The sequence below is a fragment of the Doryrhamphus excisus genome, chromosome 11 (assembly GCF_030265055.1).
Source record: "Doryrhamphus excisus isolate RoL2022-K1 chromosome 11, RoL_Dexc_1.0, whole genome shotgun sequence".
Lineage (NCBI taxonomy): Eukaryota > Metazoa > Chordata > Actinopteri > Syngnathiformes > Syngnathidae > Doryrhamphus > Doryrhamphus excisus.
In genome coordinates this window covers 4,246,789-4,260,883 of record NC_080476.1, presented here as the reverse complement: position 1 = coordinate 4,260,883, position 14,095 = coordinate 4,246,789, and the positions used below count along the sequence as shown (strand labels likewise).

At 42.8% G+C, this 14,095-nt stretch overlaps 2 protein-coding genes and 1 non-coding gene across 4 annotated transcripts; 1 reads left to right on the top strand and 2 right to left on the bottom strand.

Moving 5' to 3' along the window:
• Positions 1 to 175: 175 nt before the first annotated feature.
• Positions 176 to 4,347, top strand: alox5ap (arachidonate 5-lipoxygenase-activating protein). 2 transcript variants are annotated; one of them, XM_058087228.1, is made up of 6 exons: positions 176 to 403; positions 1,466 to 1,549; positions 1,619 to 1,700; positions 2,729 to 2,799; positions 3,953 to 4,034; positions 4,097 to 4,347. In XM_058087228.1, the coding sequence occupies exons 2-6, from the start codon at positions 1,480 to 1,482 to the stop codon at positions 4,257 to 4,259; spliced, it is 468 nt and encodes a 155-aa protein (XP_057943211.1). In that variant the 5' UTR covers positions 176 to 403; positions 1,466 to 1,479; the 3' UTR covers positions 4,260 to 4,347. The 2 variants fall into 2 exon arrangements, with proteins under 2 accessions (XP_057943211.1, XP_057943210.1); XM_058087227.1 differs by having other exon boundaries at positions 1,450 to 1,549.
• On the bottom strand, positions 882 to 953 carry trnae-uuc (transfer RNA glutamic acid (anticodon UUC)). The gene has a single exon. It is a non-coding gene; the product is annotated as a tRNA-Glu (tRNA).
• LOC131138371 (mesenteric estrogen-dependent adipogenesis protein-like) lies at positions 4,299 to 8,358 on the bottom strand. The gene is made up of 5 exons (XM_058087226.1): positions 7,880 to 8,358; positions 7,683 to 7,786; positions 6,184 to 6,302; positions 5,931 to 6,098; positions 4,299 to 4,563 (listed from the first exon to the last, which is right to left on the bottom strand). Exons 1-5 carry the CDS (start codon positions 8,077 to 8,079, stop codon positions 4,549 to 4,551), a joined length of 606 nt encoding a protein of 201 aa, XP_057943209.1. The 5' UTR covers positions 8,080 to 8,358; the 3' UTR covers positions 4,299 to 4,548.
• Positions 8,359 to 14,095: the final 5,737 nt, after the last annotated feature.

Below are 14,095 nucleotides of genomic sequence, written 5' to 3'. Positions count from 1 at the left end.
TTCCACAGGGTGGTATTACTCCGCTGCTGCTGCTGCTCTCCAAGGCAGGGATTCACATGTTTCTGTGTTGTTGGATTTTTTGAATTCACGTTCCCAGCTGCGACTCGGTTCCCATCGTTCATGTTAATGAGCCGTTCAAAATAAACCGGTTCGTTCGTGAACGTCACAACGCTACTGAGCAGGCATACTAGCATATGGTGTGTATGCCTATAGTAACACCAAGTGCAATACCATCAAACGTCTACATAAAAATCTAAACGGCTCCTGTTGCTTTGTGCAAAAAGCAATCGAAGCCTCGTTTAGAGCTACGCACGCAATTCTTGCTAAAACTCTCTTTGAAGACGAGAAATAAGGAACCGATGTAATCTCCACTCTCTGGTGTTCAACTGGGACAACTTCAATGGTAAGAAGTGTAAATAGAAGTGTAAAATGGAACTTTTCATAATGTTAAACGTGCTTCAGATTTACTGTCAACTTCAAAGTGTGATCAGATTCAATTTCAGAAAGATTCATCATTCGTGATTTGTGAGAAAATGATAGTGGCCAGTGAAAATGGAACGTGATTTCCGAGGCGTGTAGTAAAAGTGACCATTTAAAATGTTAAATTTAGGAATAGAAGGTTGCATATTGATATTTATCTCTTTTATTGAATCCATGTTGATATTTATTGTTTGGAATCATTAACGTGACGAGTGTCTTTTTATATCACAAATGAATATCATTAGCATAATAATATTTACCAAATCGTCTATTTCAGAAGTGTGTGTCAAACTGGTAGCCCATCGTATTAATCAGTAGCTCTCTGTTTCTAAAAGTTCGGTGACCTGCAGCTAGATCATTCGACTTTCTCATTAAACGCTAACTACCTGGGCCAAAAGTAGTTCCCATACCGGGAGTCGAACCCGGGCCGCCTGGGTGAAAACCAGGAATCCTAACCGCTAGACCATATGGGACACACGTAACCTCTCCTATTTTTATGTACATATAGTTGCCACTCAATTAGAACAAAGGTTAAGGGTTATGGTCAATATCGTTTAACGCAGTAGGAACCACTGTGACGTTTTTTGTATTTGTGCTCATCTGGTGACATATTGAAGAAATGTCATTAAGTATCAATGTAAAATCAAGCTGTAGTACCACTTAGTGACGCAGAGTGGTGCTGTTTGTATTCGGTCGCTTGTCAAAGCTCGTTGTATGAAAGTAATGGGGCACAGCTTAATTAATCACAGGTTGCACTCAGTGGATCCTTATTGTCCCTGGACGTGAATGCCTCATCTTGTCAGATTACACAAGAAGTTTCCTACTAGTGGTAGGTGTCCCAGTATGTACTTTGTGTGTCCAGCTGCCATGCAAACACGGTGAAAATTGTGGAGGCCACTTGCAGCCTCATTTGCATAAAGAGGAAGGGATGGAGGCTACATGTCATCACAGAGTGTCTTTGTCTCTCAGCTTCTTCTCCTTCCAGCCGCTCTCCTCATCATGGATGTCATTGTGGTGGAGAACATCTACCTGCTGGTTCTGGTCACTCTAATCAGCGTGCTGCAGAACGGTGAGCAGGATGTTGTAAAATGTTGCTTCAAATGTGGAACAATGATACATTTTTCCTCTTCTTTTCAAGCTTTTTTTGCTCTGAAGGTGGAGAAGGAATGCAAGTTTCACGACACGCACACCCCAGCCTTTGAGCGAGTGTCCTGTGCAAGGTAAGAGCCGCTTTCCATTCTAGAACATCCACATTTGTCAAACTAGAAATTGAAGACTTTTTATTTGGATATGATGTAATATCTGACATACTTCCTGTTTCTTAAGTAGAATAGGTTTTAGTCACTTCCTGTCAGAGCAATCAGAAGATGTCACAAAACTGTGATGCAAACTTTTGGATTCAAGACTTTTTCACATTAAAAAATGCAATAAATAATCCATAAGAAGCCATAGTAAAAAGCATCTTTAAAAACAAAAACATCTAAAAAAAAATACTATTAATTCATGTCGGAGATGTTTCATATTATGGGACATTGTTCATGGAAAATACATGAAATATTTCAAAACACTTTACTACTTTGAATTGATGCAAATAACATAGTGGAACCTCGGTTAACATCCACCCTGGTTAGCCACATTTTAAATAGATGCAACCCATTTACAAATGTTTAATTAGCTTTCACACATCTAATCAATATATCACATACGGGATGTCCACAGATAACTTACAAGCACACCGTGCACTATTGCACAGCGGTTGTGCCTCGGCGGAGGAGGTCTGCTCTGTGCTCACTTCTTCTTTCACTTTGCGTCCTCGTATGTAATTGATTAGTAATTTATTGCTGCTGTGGTGTTACTGTGTCATGACACATGCATGTGTTGTATAATAACTGTAACTTTAATCACGCCCGAGCGAAGCATCGCCTATTACTGCTTGTCATGTGATTTGATCAACGAATCGCTACACAACAAGGACAACGTGTCAAATTATGAAATAGCGCTGAAAGATGATATGAGTGCGGTAAAATGGACAATTTGGTTTCATTGAAGTGCTTGAATTCCACACGAGGGAACCAAAACGTCTTCTTGTAGAAAGTCAAGGAAATAGGAAGTTGACACTACGTGGGCCCCCGTGCCACAGCTTAGCGACCCCCCCCCCCCCCCCTGCTTTCCATCAATGTGACATGCAGGGCGCCATACCTGCACACAATGTGCTCATGTGACTTCATGCTGTTTGGTCTCTTGGCAGCCGTAACTGCATGGACGCCTACGCCACCTTCCTGGCAGTCATGTGGTGTGCCGGCCTGTGTCTCAGTCAAGGTAATCATTGACACACACACACCCACATGTACATGCACGTGCACGTGTGCTCAGGTTTATGGCGGTGTTGTGTGCAATACAAGTATGCAAACACATGCCTCAGTGTAGACTTTGCTTACCTTGTTTAACTTTGTTGGCTGGCTGTTTTTACACTCATGAAGTGGCCGGGGAGGGGGCTGCTTCCTGTCTTTTCCTCAGTGGTACTGTCTCTAGACCAAACAACATGGCTGGTCTCACCACAGCTTTGTATACCTTTCCTTTCATTTCAGCTGAAACCCTTCTATCACACATCACACCTGACACTTTTATCCACCAGTTCCATCCTGCCTTCACACGCTTCTTCACCTCCTTTGTTCTGCACTGTTGACTCCAAGTACTTAAAATTCTCCACCTTCTGTATCTCTTCTCACTGTAACCTCACTCTTCCACTTGGGTCCCTCTCATTCACACTCATATACTCGGTCTTAGTGCGGCTAATCTTCATTCCTCTCCTTTCCAGGGCAAACCTCCACTCTTCTAGCATCTCCTCCACCTGTTCCCTACTCTTAATACAAATCCCCACTATCACGACTAAATGTGTCCAAACATTCCCCACATTGAAGGATGAGGGGATGGAGGACAAGTCACTTTGATACATTTTCTACATTAAAGGTGGAAAAAGCAATCCAATGCATGTCAATATATATCTGAACAAAACATCGAAGCTTTGTATTTTGGGTGAATTTATGGGCTGCACGGTGTAGGAGTGGTTACCATGTAGCCCCGCCTCTAGTCCAAAGACAGTTGGGATAGGCTCCAGCATACCCGCCAACATAGCGAGGATAAGCAGTATAGAAAATGGATGGATGGATGGAATTTACTATATGCTGAGGGCCAATAACAAATGAGCTATGATCTAAAAATGGCCCCCGGGCCACACTTTGGACACATATAATGTAGCATGTTGAGTATTGTTGGATGTTTTTTTTTTATGTTAAAACCCTCAAAAAGGCGATGTTGCCATAATGTGAATAAAATTTTTTTTTTTTTACTTTTTGTCCCCAAAGTGTATTTATTTCTGGACTGATTTGTGTTGAATGAATAATAATTAAAAAAAAGAGTACATATAGAAACAGTCATGGATCTTGTTGATGTGGAACATCATTCTTTGCAGCTCCTGCTGCCTTTGCTGGCCTGATCTACCTGGTGGTCCGCCACAAGTATTTTGTGGGCTACATGGGGCAAAGCTCCCAGAGGTAAGTGTGTGTATATTGTGTGTGTATTGTGGTGTTATGTGACTCTACATTGTCCCGTGCAGCACTCCAGGCTACCTGTTTGGCAAACGTATCCTGTGCTTCCTGGTGTTAATGTGCACGGTGGGGATCTTCAACTACGTGCTGGTGTGCTGCTGCGGCAGCAACTACAAGGACTACTTGGAGACAATCACCAAGGCGGCTTCTGCTCTCCTGCTCATCCCCTAAAAGTCTTTAAGACACACCACACTACAAAAGGACCACTTTTGTATTTCCCTTTTATTGCAGTATCACAGCGAATAAAGTACATCATATACAAATACTACATTTTTTTTGGGTTGCTTCTACAAAAGTAACAAGCTTTCAGCTCCTTCTTAGGTTTTCCTCTTTCATCTTGCTTCGTGAGAACATCCTCCTGACGCCTCTCTCCACCTGGAGGGTACCGGCGTCTTCTGATAGAGGTCGTCTCTGTGTAAAAAGTGGACGGCCAAATCGGGCGGGTGTGCGGCACCCCATCTCAGGTCAGTCTCAACTGTGGAGAAATCAAGAGGAGACATACAGTAAGATCCCGAGAGATGCTCACTAAGACCGCATGAATCATTCAGCATGGCTTTTTTTTAGCATTCACTTGCATCCACAATGAGTGTCTCTCAGCATTTATCCAACGGCTACACGTTGTGTGACATGTCGTACCATTACAATCATTACTTGCATTTCAGTATTTTTATTTTTTTTATTCTCTCACTCATAACCGAGCACCACGGTTTTGGGTTGCATACTCGCATTATGTTCTCAGTATTCATGCAATAAGAAGAATTTAAATTATTTTGGCCACTCACTAGCATTCAGTGTACACTGGAATTAGTGTGCATGCTTGTCTCCCAGCATTTGCTTTTATTATTTACACCCAATAGCATTTGGAAACCAGCATGTTTGATTGATACACCATAACATTACAATCAGAATCTGATATGCTCATCTTTCAGCATTTACAATAAGACTTTTGTAGTTGCTCCTGAGCATTAGCATGATGCTAGTCTCTCAACATTGATACAAAAAGATCTTTGTTTGCAGCATTACATGAGATGTATCTATTTCTTTCATGTGAATGGCCATGTCTCAGCATTACACCCAGTGGCATATGTGTGAATACTCTTATCAGCACTGCCACATATTTTGACATATTTTGGCGTAGTGTTACAGTCAATGCTTATAGTTCAGCTTTAGTGTTTGTTTTTGAATGCTCATCATTCAGCATTCACACGCTTTTGGTTGCACACAAGCACTAGCGTAACAGTACTGGCACAGTGCGTGTTTGATCAAAGCAAACGATGGACTCTTAGCATTTTAACGCACAATCAAGTATCAGAATGAAGATCAAACCCTAGCGTGAGTGCTCATCTCACAGCATTCAAAAAGAAGTTTGTTTGACGCAAAGTAGCAGCACAATCTTAATGCTCTTTGTGTGAATGCTGAGAGATGACCATTCATTCATTCATTCATTTTCTACCGCTTTTTCCTCACGAGGGTCGCGGGGGTGCTGGAGCCTATCCCAGCTGTCTTTGGGCGAGAGGCGGGGTACACCCTGGACTGGTCGCCAGTCAATCACAGGGCACATATAGACAAACAACCATTCACACTCACATTCATACCTATGAAAAATTTGGAGTCGCTAATTAACCTAGCATGTTTTTGGAATGTGGGAGGAAACCGGAGTACCCGGAGAAAACCCACGCATGCACGGGGAGAACATGCAAAATCCACACAGAGATGCCCGAGGGTGGAATTGAACCCTGGTCTCCTAGCTGTGAGGTCTGCGCGCTAACCACTAGACCGCCGTGCCGCCCCGAGAGATGACCAATAATAAGAAAATAAGTCATTCATGTGAGCCACCCTAACCTTAAACCTCCTCTTGCTAAGTCCAAACCAGTACGGGAAGTCAAAGAGGGCGTCAGAGTGGTACTTCAGCGTGAAAGAGGCATCGGCCCACTGGGGTCTGATGCCCGTCTTGTTATCTTTGGGTAAGTTGCGGGCCGCCCACTTGTTCAACGTGTCTTTTAGGTCGATCTGTCATCAGGAGAGTTGAAAGTCAGCTTTACAAAAAAACACAAACATCCAGCATGGTAAAGAGCTGAAGAAGGGTCAGACGTACTTCCACCTGGTAACTCTCGCCCGCCACGGATGAGATGGCCCAGTCCAGACACCTTTCCAGCTGCCACCGGACCAGCGGGTTGGAACCATCCATTGACACCACGTAGTGCTTCTTGATGTCTGCAGGGAATCAAACCCATTTCGGTTACATCTATACAGCTGTGCCTCGCTATATCGCAGTTTGAATATCGCTCTTTCACTGCATCACATTTTAAAACAACAAGACAAGTCCTAATAGTATTCTTTTCACTAGGTATGACTAAAGTTGTTATGAGACATGACATTGGACCAGATTACCTTTCACACTGCATGGAGACTAGCTACTGAGCCAGCACAGACGGACGTACAATGGAAAAAAGGTTCTCCTCTCATTTTGTGTGGAAGTGGCAAGTTTTCGCCATTCTTGATTCATTCATTCATTCATTCATTTTCTACCGCTTTTCCTCACGAGGGTCGCTGGGGTGCTGGAGTCTATCCCAGCTGTCTTTGGGCGAGAGGCGGGGTACACACTGGACTGGTGGCCAGCCAATCACAGGGCACATATAGACAAACAACCATTCACACTCACATTCATACCTATGGACAATTTGGAGTCACCAATTAACCTAGCATGTTTTTGGAATGTGGGAGGAAACCAGAGAAAACCCACGCATGCACAGGGAGAACATGCAAACTCCACACAAAGATGGCCGAGGATGGAATTGAACCCTGGTCTCCTAGCTGTGAGGTCTGCGCGCTAACCACTCGCCCGCCGTCCATTCTTGATTGTTAATTGCAAATGCTACCTGGTTAGTTAGCTCACTAGCTTGCTTGCTTGCTGCAGCCGTCTATTATGTCCTTGCACAATTTGATGCAAACCAGTGCATCCATCCATCTGTTTTCTATGCCGCTTACAGATAAATTAATAAATATCAGTTTCTCTGGTATTTCAAAATCGGGGGGTTGGGGGGAATACATTTCACAAAATAATTGACAAGCATTGATGTAAACAAACAATAATGGGAGTATAAAAAAGACTATTTCCTGCCTTAACTATGATAATATTCATTTTCTACCGCTTTTCCTCACGAGGGTCGCAGGGGGTGCTGGAGCCTAGCCCAGCTGTCTTCGGGCGAGAGGCGGGGTACACCCTGGACTGGTCGCCAGCCAATCACAGGGCACAACTATGATAATATACTGTTCATTAATATTGAACCGTACTTCAATATTCACTTATGGCGGTTGGGTCTGGAACCAATTAACTGTGATAAAGGAGGGATGACTGTATCAGCCTTCAAGCACGTTTAAGCACTTTAAGCACATCTACACTTAAGTTACTAGGCTTAATAAATGGATTTTACATGGGAGTAGCTTCATCTCTATGCCTTATTGTGCCTGTACAAAAAAAAAATACATGCATACAAACATACCTTACCTTCATATACCTACACTATTACTACAGTAAGCAATGACAGCAGGTGGAGCTATCAATATGATTATTATGAATGAGTAAGAACATACCTGTGGAGTTTGGCAGGCGAGTGGTCACCAGCAGGTAAATGGTTTTGGACACAAGACTCTTCCGGAAGCTGCTGTACTCCCACAGGTTTGTCAATCGAACGCTTCTGTTGGGATGGAAAGACAATTTCAGCAATGTCTCGGTTTTTTTTTGTTGTTGTTTTTTGTTCCATCATCGGAAAACCCAATGCGTGTCTCACCTTCCCAGCGAGCCCTGGAACACGACGTTGCCCGCCAAAGAGTCACAAGGGTCGGCTAGAAGCAGGCCGGACTCGGGGTCAATGTGGACTCGCTTGGTCGACTTCTGGGTAGACACCGAGACGCCGCTCGGGGGTTTTCGGAGGAACTCATCCAGCTCCGTCACCGTCATCCTGCAGAGGGATCGCTTTATTGGCTCCATTGTGTTACTTCTTGTTGTCAAGTCTGGTCTGCGTTCAAGGCGCCCGGACTTTATAGCACATACCCACAGCAAAGTTGGACGTGTTGCTACCGTGGCAACTTCCGGTCTTGTGACAAAATAAACGCACGTTTCAAAACAGTTAGTTGATACAACGCGACAAACACGAGAATTTGTGGTGTAAACTACGGTTCACTAAAGCAACATGTACGTTTTTACGCATCTCGGCGCACACAAACGCATGGCAGCACATACAATCCACTTTTAGTTAGCGTTTCAATCCTCGAAAGGAGAGACTTCCGGTTATTGCTTGCTCTCAAGTGGGTCGCTGCTGTGCAAACACTCCACTAATGAGCGGAATAAAAACGCTTCCAGGATTAGTCACATCCCACCTTATTATGGTATGTTGTTTTTAAGCCTATACAGTTTGACCCAGTTTAAACTTGACCCTGTCATGTAGCTGATCCAAATATGACAAAATAGGATGATCAATCCTTCATATCTTTTGTAGTTATTCATTTGTCCGGCAAGACTCGAAGAGAAATCTATTATGTTCTAGAAACATAGTCCAGACGGAACACATTTACTGTGACACACACGTGCACGAGTTTTATTTCTGTTTCAAAGCGTTTATTTTCTCCAAATACATACTATATGTGTTTTTTTAATGTCAAGATGGCTGTAATTATATTAAAAAATGGAAAATATTCAATTTATAAAGAAGGAACCCTACTTCGTGGTACAACGTCGAGTCTGGAACCAAACCGTGATAAACAATTTTTGATCCGTGCTTTAAATGAACTGAAATGATAAGGCATCTTTGAGTAAACATCCAGTAGTATTTGGGTATCTCATTGCTGGGCTGACTATTGATTGACAGTTGAAAAACAGTATGTTCACCCTATGGGAAACACTAGCTCTCAGTATGATACACTATGATACATATTGTGTATCATTACCTCTGTAACACTGTCAATAGACTAATATGTTCGGTATCCATCCATCCATCCATCCATGGATGATAAATGCAGGGAAGCACAGGAGGCAAAGCTCAATCCCTTCAGCCAAACTTGAACAATGAGTGACCTGAAGGCCCTCCTCCTCTCCCCTCTCACATTTCAAGAGGATCACATGCCACCGCCGTCGCTCTGATTGATTGACGCGATATTTGCTCAGAGTGTTTCCCCCCGCCCCCATAAATCACATAAAGATCTTTCTTTATTGCCCCCTCTATCTATTTGATAAAAGCACACTTTGCCCTCATAACAACAATGCTTTTGTACTTTCCAACACGCTGAAGGGGATTTTACTCAGCTCCACTATGTGTGTGTGTGTGTGTTTTAGTCCATGTTTGGCTTGTGTGGTCAGACAACTGTTGACTCACTCGCTCCCAATGACTCTGCAAGGCTGGCAACTCTATAACTCGCAGATGTTGGCGGGTGATTTTCCAGTCTAAGAGACACAAAACAAGAGTTCTTTGCGTTGCAGCTTCACATGCATGACAGTTCAACTACTTCTCTCTATGTTTTTTTCATCTAAATCAGGGCTTGGGAACCTTTTTGGCTAAGAGTGCTGCATATACTAAAATACATGTATTTCCGTGAGAGCCATATCATATATTTTTTTTACACATAATCCAACTACATGTATGAATTTTTAAGTTTTTTAAAATAATGTTATACTAAATCTAATCAACAATAGCAATACAATACTTGTTACTATTAATGCAGGTTCTCTTAGTGCATGGTTTTGCACAGTAAGGCAAGTTTATTTATAGAGCACAAGTCATACACAAGGTCATTCAGGCTTTAGTACTCATCGTCTTCGTCTAAAGGATTTGCTCTGCAGACTAGCTAGCTAACTATTTACAAAACTGCAGTGAGACCAGCCATGTTGTTTGGTCTAGAGACAGTGCCACTGAGGAAAAGACAGGAAGCAGAACTGGAGGTAGCAGAGATGAGGATGCTGAGGTTCTCATTGGGAGTGACCAGGATGGATAGGATCGGGAATGAGTACATCAGAGGGACATGTTAGAGGCCTTGGAGATAAAGGCCAGACTGAGATGGTTCGGACATGTCCAGATGAGAGTTATTTTTAACACAAATGTTTTACTTTAAAATGTCAGCAGAAGAAAGAGCCATGTTTGTCTCCCGAGCCATAGGTTCCCTACCCTTGATCTAAATGTTGCATGGATAACCCTCTGACGTCAGTGTTGGTGCACATCATGTGAACAAACACAACAGTGGACGTGTGTTTAATGTTTGCATTTCACCTTTGCACAGAACATGCAGACTGGCGTAGCCCATAGGTACACACCACTCCTGCTTTATTGCTGTACATACTGTATGTACACGGAGCACAACACAATGTCCAAAACACACGCATTCACCACAAGAAAGCATCGTGCAAATGTATTTACATTTTGTCTAACTATTGCACAGAACAAATTAGTCTGTTTGCCCTGTGACTGCAAAATAACACACCATGGAGCCAAAGAAAGTTGATAAGCCAGCAATTTGATATAGAAGGTTTAGAAAGGCTATTCAAAGTTACCTCCCCTCCTCCCTCACCGCTGCCACCAAAAAGCGTCTTCAATAAAGTGATGATAAATGTTCATTGTTTTGTGCATATGAAATTATTTATAGTTATTCTATTTTTTGTTAGTATTCAAAACAATGCAGCAGTGTAGAGCATTTTTATTGTCAGCGAGAACAAGCTCAAACAAACAAACAAAGCTCAAATGTCCAAAATGTCTCATAATCTTTCTGTCCACATTTTCTGTCCTTTGTGTTACTTGGTAACAGGTTCTTGCTTCTGAGGAGGGAGGAGCTATTGTGGATCTTCACGTCTGCATCATCATCCCCCATGAGGCCTTCTGGGAGGATCCTTAGCCCCGTGGTGTGGCTTGTCTTCAGGTTTGACGTCACCTTCATGTTTCGACTCCATTAAGCTTTTATTATCGTTTTCATTTTCACCGAGCACGTTTGTCACAAGAATCCAAAGTCCTGTTTATGATGCACAAGGTAGTTAACAGCCACCATGCTGACGTCTTCTTTCTACGTCCAAATTGCATCTTCAATTTATACTACCGCAACTTTGACCTTGGAAGAAAAAAGCCTGCTCCTCTTTGCGGTGTCTTTTATGTTGGGAGGAGGGAAAGAGTGCACAGGAGACAGACGATGTAAATACAGCTCTTTGGTAGTTGCAGCCCTGCATATTCCATCCAAATTGTCCATAGGTATGAATGTGAGTGTGAATGGTTGTTTGTCTATATGTGCACTGTGATTGGCTGGCCACCAGTCCAGGGTGTACCCCGTCTCTCGCCGGAAGACAGCTGGGATAGGCTCCAGCACCCCCGCGACCCTCGTGAGGATATCAAACTAGACTAGTCACCTCAGAACAGAGGAGGCGCTATTGTCTGCTGACCACAATGGATGTCTTCGACATAGAAGAAAAGTCCATCTGGAAGTTGAAGTGGAGGTTTTTGGCTGTAGCAACAAGCTGGGATAGGCTCCAGCACCCCCCCCCCCGACCCCAGTGAGGATGTCAAACTAGACAAGTCACCTCTGAACAGAGGAGGCGCTAACCACAATGGATGTCTTAAACAAACAAAAAAAAGTCCATCTGGAAGTTGAAGTGGAGGTTTTTGGCTGTAGCAACAAGCTGGGATAGGCTCCAGCACCCCCTCGACCCTCGTAAGGATGTCAAACTAGACTAGTCACCTCTGAACAGAGGAGGCGCTATTGTCTACTGACCACAATGGATGTCTCCAACAAAGAAGAAAAGTCCATCTGGAAGTTGAAGTGGAGGTTTTTGGCTGTAGCAACAAGCTGGGATAGGCTCCAGCACCCCCTCGACCCTGGTGAGGATGTCAAACTAGACAAGTCACCTCTGAACAGAGGAGGCGCTGACCACAATGGATGTCTTAAACAAACAAACAAAAGTCCATCTGGAAGTTGAAGTGGAGGTTTTTTGCTGTAGCAACAAGCATCTCTTTGACACGTGAACCTGGCACGTGTGGTCCTCTTAAAGCCGAGGAGCTCTACAAATAAAAGCAGTCAAGCATTTTGGAGTACATCAGACACAATAGAGCATATTTAGCCGGATGGCAAATGAGTCCACTTGGATGAAAGCCAAAAATAATATTGGGAGGGTCAACAAGATGTGTCACTCAAGTCGGTCAAGTGGGTGTGGAAACTAAATTCTATGCACCTTCTCTTTGGATGTATTTGCTCACGTGCACTGCCTGACTTGTGCTACTTTTTTGGGAAACAAAGGTAGACCTCCGTCACACATCAAACTAATTCAGATATTAGTCAATGCCAACACAACTGAACTCAAAAAGCAGTTTTTAAATGAAACGTTTTATTATTAAGGAAAAAATCCAAAGCCTTGTGTGAAAAAGTGATTGCCCCCTAAAGTTAATAACTGGGTTGGGTCACCCTTAGCAGCAACAACTGCAATCAAGCGTTTGTGATAACTTGCAATGAGTCTCTTCCAGCGCTGTGGAGGAATTTTGTCCCACTCATCTTTGCAGAATTGTTGTCATTCAGCCACATTGAAGCACCTTTTTAAGGTCATGCCACAGCATCTCAACAGGGTTCAGGTCAGGACTTTGACTAGGCCACTCCAAAGTCTTCATTTGGTTTTTCTTCAGCCATTCAGAGGTGGACTTGCTGGTGTGTTTTGGATCATTGTCCTGCTGCACAACCCAAGTTGGTTTCAGCTTCAGGTCACCAACAGATGGCTGGACATTCTCCTTCGGGATTTTTTGGTAGACGGCGGAATTCATGGTTCCATTTATCACAGCAAGTCTTCCAGGTCCTGAAGCAGCAAAACAACCCCAGACCATCACACTACCACCACCACATTTTACTCCTAATATGATGTTCTTTTTCTGAAATGCAGCGTTACTTTTACGCCAGATGTAATGAGATACATGCCTTCCAGGAAGGTCTTGGGAATCTTCAAGATGTTTTGTGTCAAAATTATGACGTTCTGATGATGTTCAGCAGTGGTTTTGGTCTTGGAAGTCTTGTGTCTTGTGACCTCTTGGATAAGTTGACGCTGCGCTCTTGGGGTCATTTTGGTTGGCCGGACACTCCTGGGAAGGTTCACCACGTTTTTGCCATTTGTGGATAATAGCTCTCACTGTGGTTGGCTGGAGTCCCAAAGCTTTAGATGGCTTTATAACCTTTTTTCTCCAGACTGAAAGAGCTCAAGTAATCTCAGGTTATGTTTTAAAAGGGGGGGTCAATCACTTTTTTCACCCAGCGCCATGGAGGCTTGGATTTTTTTCTCCTTTAATAATAAAAAGCTTCATTTAAAAACTGCATTTTGTGGTCAGTTGTGTTGTCATTGACAGGTATTTAAATCTGAAACAATTAAGTGTGACAAATGTGCAAAAAAATAAGAAATCAGGAACACCTTCTCACACCACTGCAGGCTCAACTATCTGAAGTAAACATCATGCTTAGTGACAAATCAAATGAGTGTAACATTTGATACGTATGTTATTCGTAATTAAGTTATTTGATCATTAATTCATGCCTGGGCCAGTAAAAATGAGCTGCAGACCAAAAATGGCCCCTGGGCTACACTATGGAGAGAACATATCCAAGACAACTTTTTTTTAATGCTAGTAATAACTATTATTACCGTATTGCAGAGGTAGGGAACCTATGGCTCGGGAGCCAGGTAGGGCTCTTTTGATGACTGTATCTGGCTCTCAAGCATTTCTTACCACAATAAAAATGCATTTTTGCTAACATTTTAAAGTAAACCATCACAGAAATGACTGTTAAAAATAATATTCAAAATCAACAACTTTCTTATGCATTTTAATTCGTCCTTCTATATTCTGCTGCAATACGGCCAACCATATCTATCTTTCCTGATGATATTTTCCAGGTCAAACACCAAAACTTGATTATTACTGGGTAATGCTGTAGTCTACCTCGGTCATTGAGATGTCAAAAAAACATGTAAATGTAAACTTTCCTCCTTTAGTCAAATAGCT

What these genes read in the sequence shown, in the direction of transcription:
- alox5ap (XM_058087227.1), top strand. An exon ending in AATCAGCGTGCTGCAGAACG is followed by an intron (nt 1,550 to 1,618) that starts GTGAGCAGGATG and finishes CTTCTTTTCAAG; the next exon opens with CTTTTTTTGCTCTGAAGGTG. An exon ending in ATGGGGCAAAGCTCCCAGAG is followed by an intron (nt 4,035 to 4,096) that starts GTAAGTGTGTGT and finishes TGTCCCGTGCAG; the next exon opens with CACTCCAGGCTACCTGTTTG.
- LOC131138371 (XM_058087226.1), bottom strand. Translation starts at nt 8,079, where the DNA reads ATGGAGCCAATAAAGCGATCCCTCTGCAGGATGACGGTGACGGAGCTG. An exon ending in TCGCCTGCCAAACTCCACAG is followed by an intron (nt 6,303 to 7,682) that starts GTATGTTCTTAC and finishes GATTCCCTGCAG; the next exon opens with ACATCAAGAAGCACTACGTG. An exon ending in GCGAGAGTTACCAGGTGGAA is followed by an intron (nt 6,099 to 6,183) that starts GTACGTCTGACC and finishes TCCTGATGACAG; the next exon opens with ATCGACCTAAAAGACACGTT.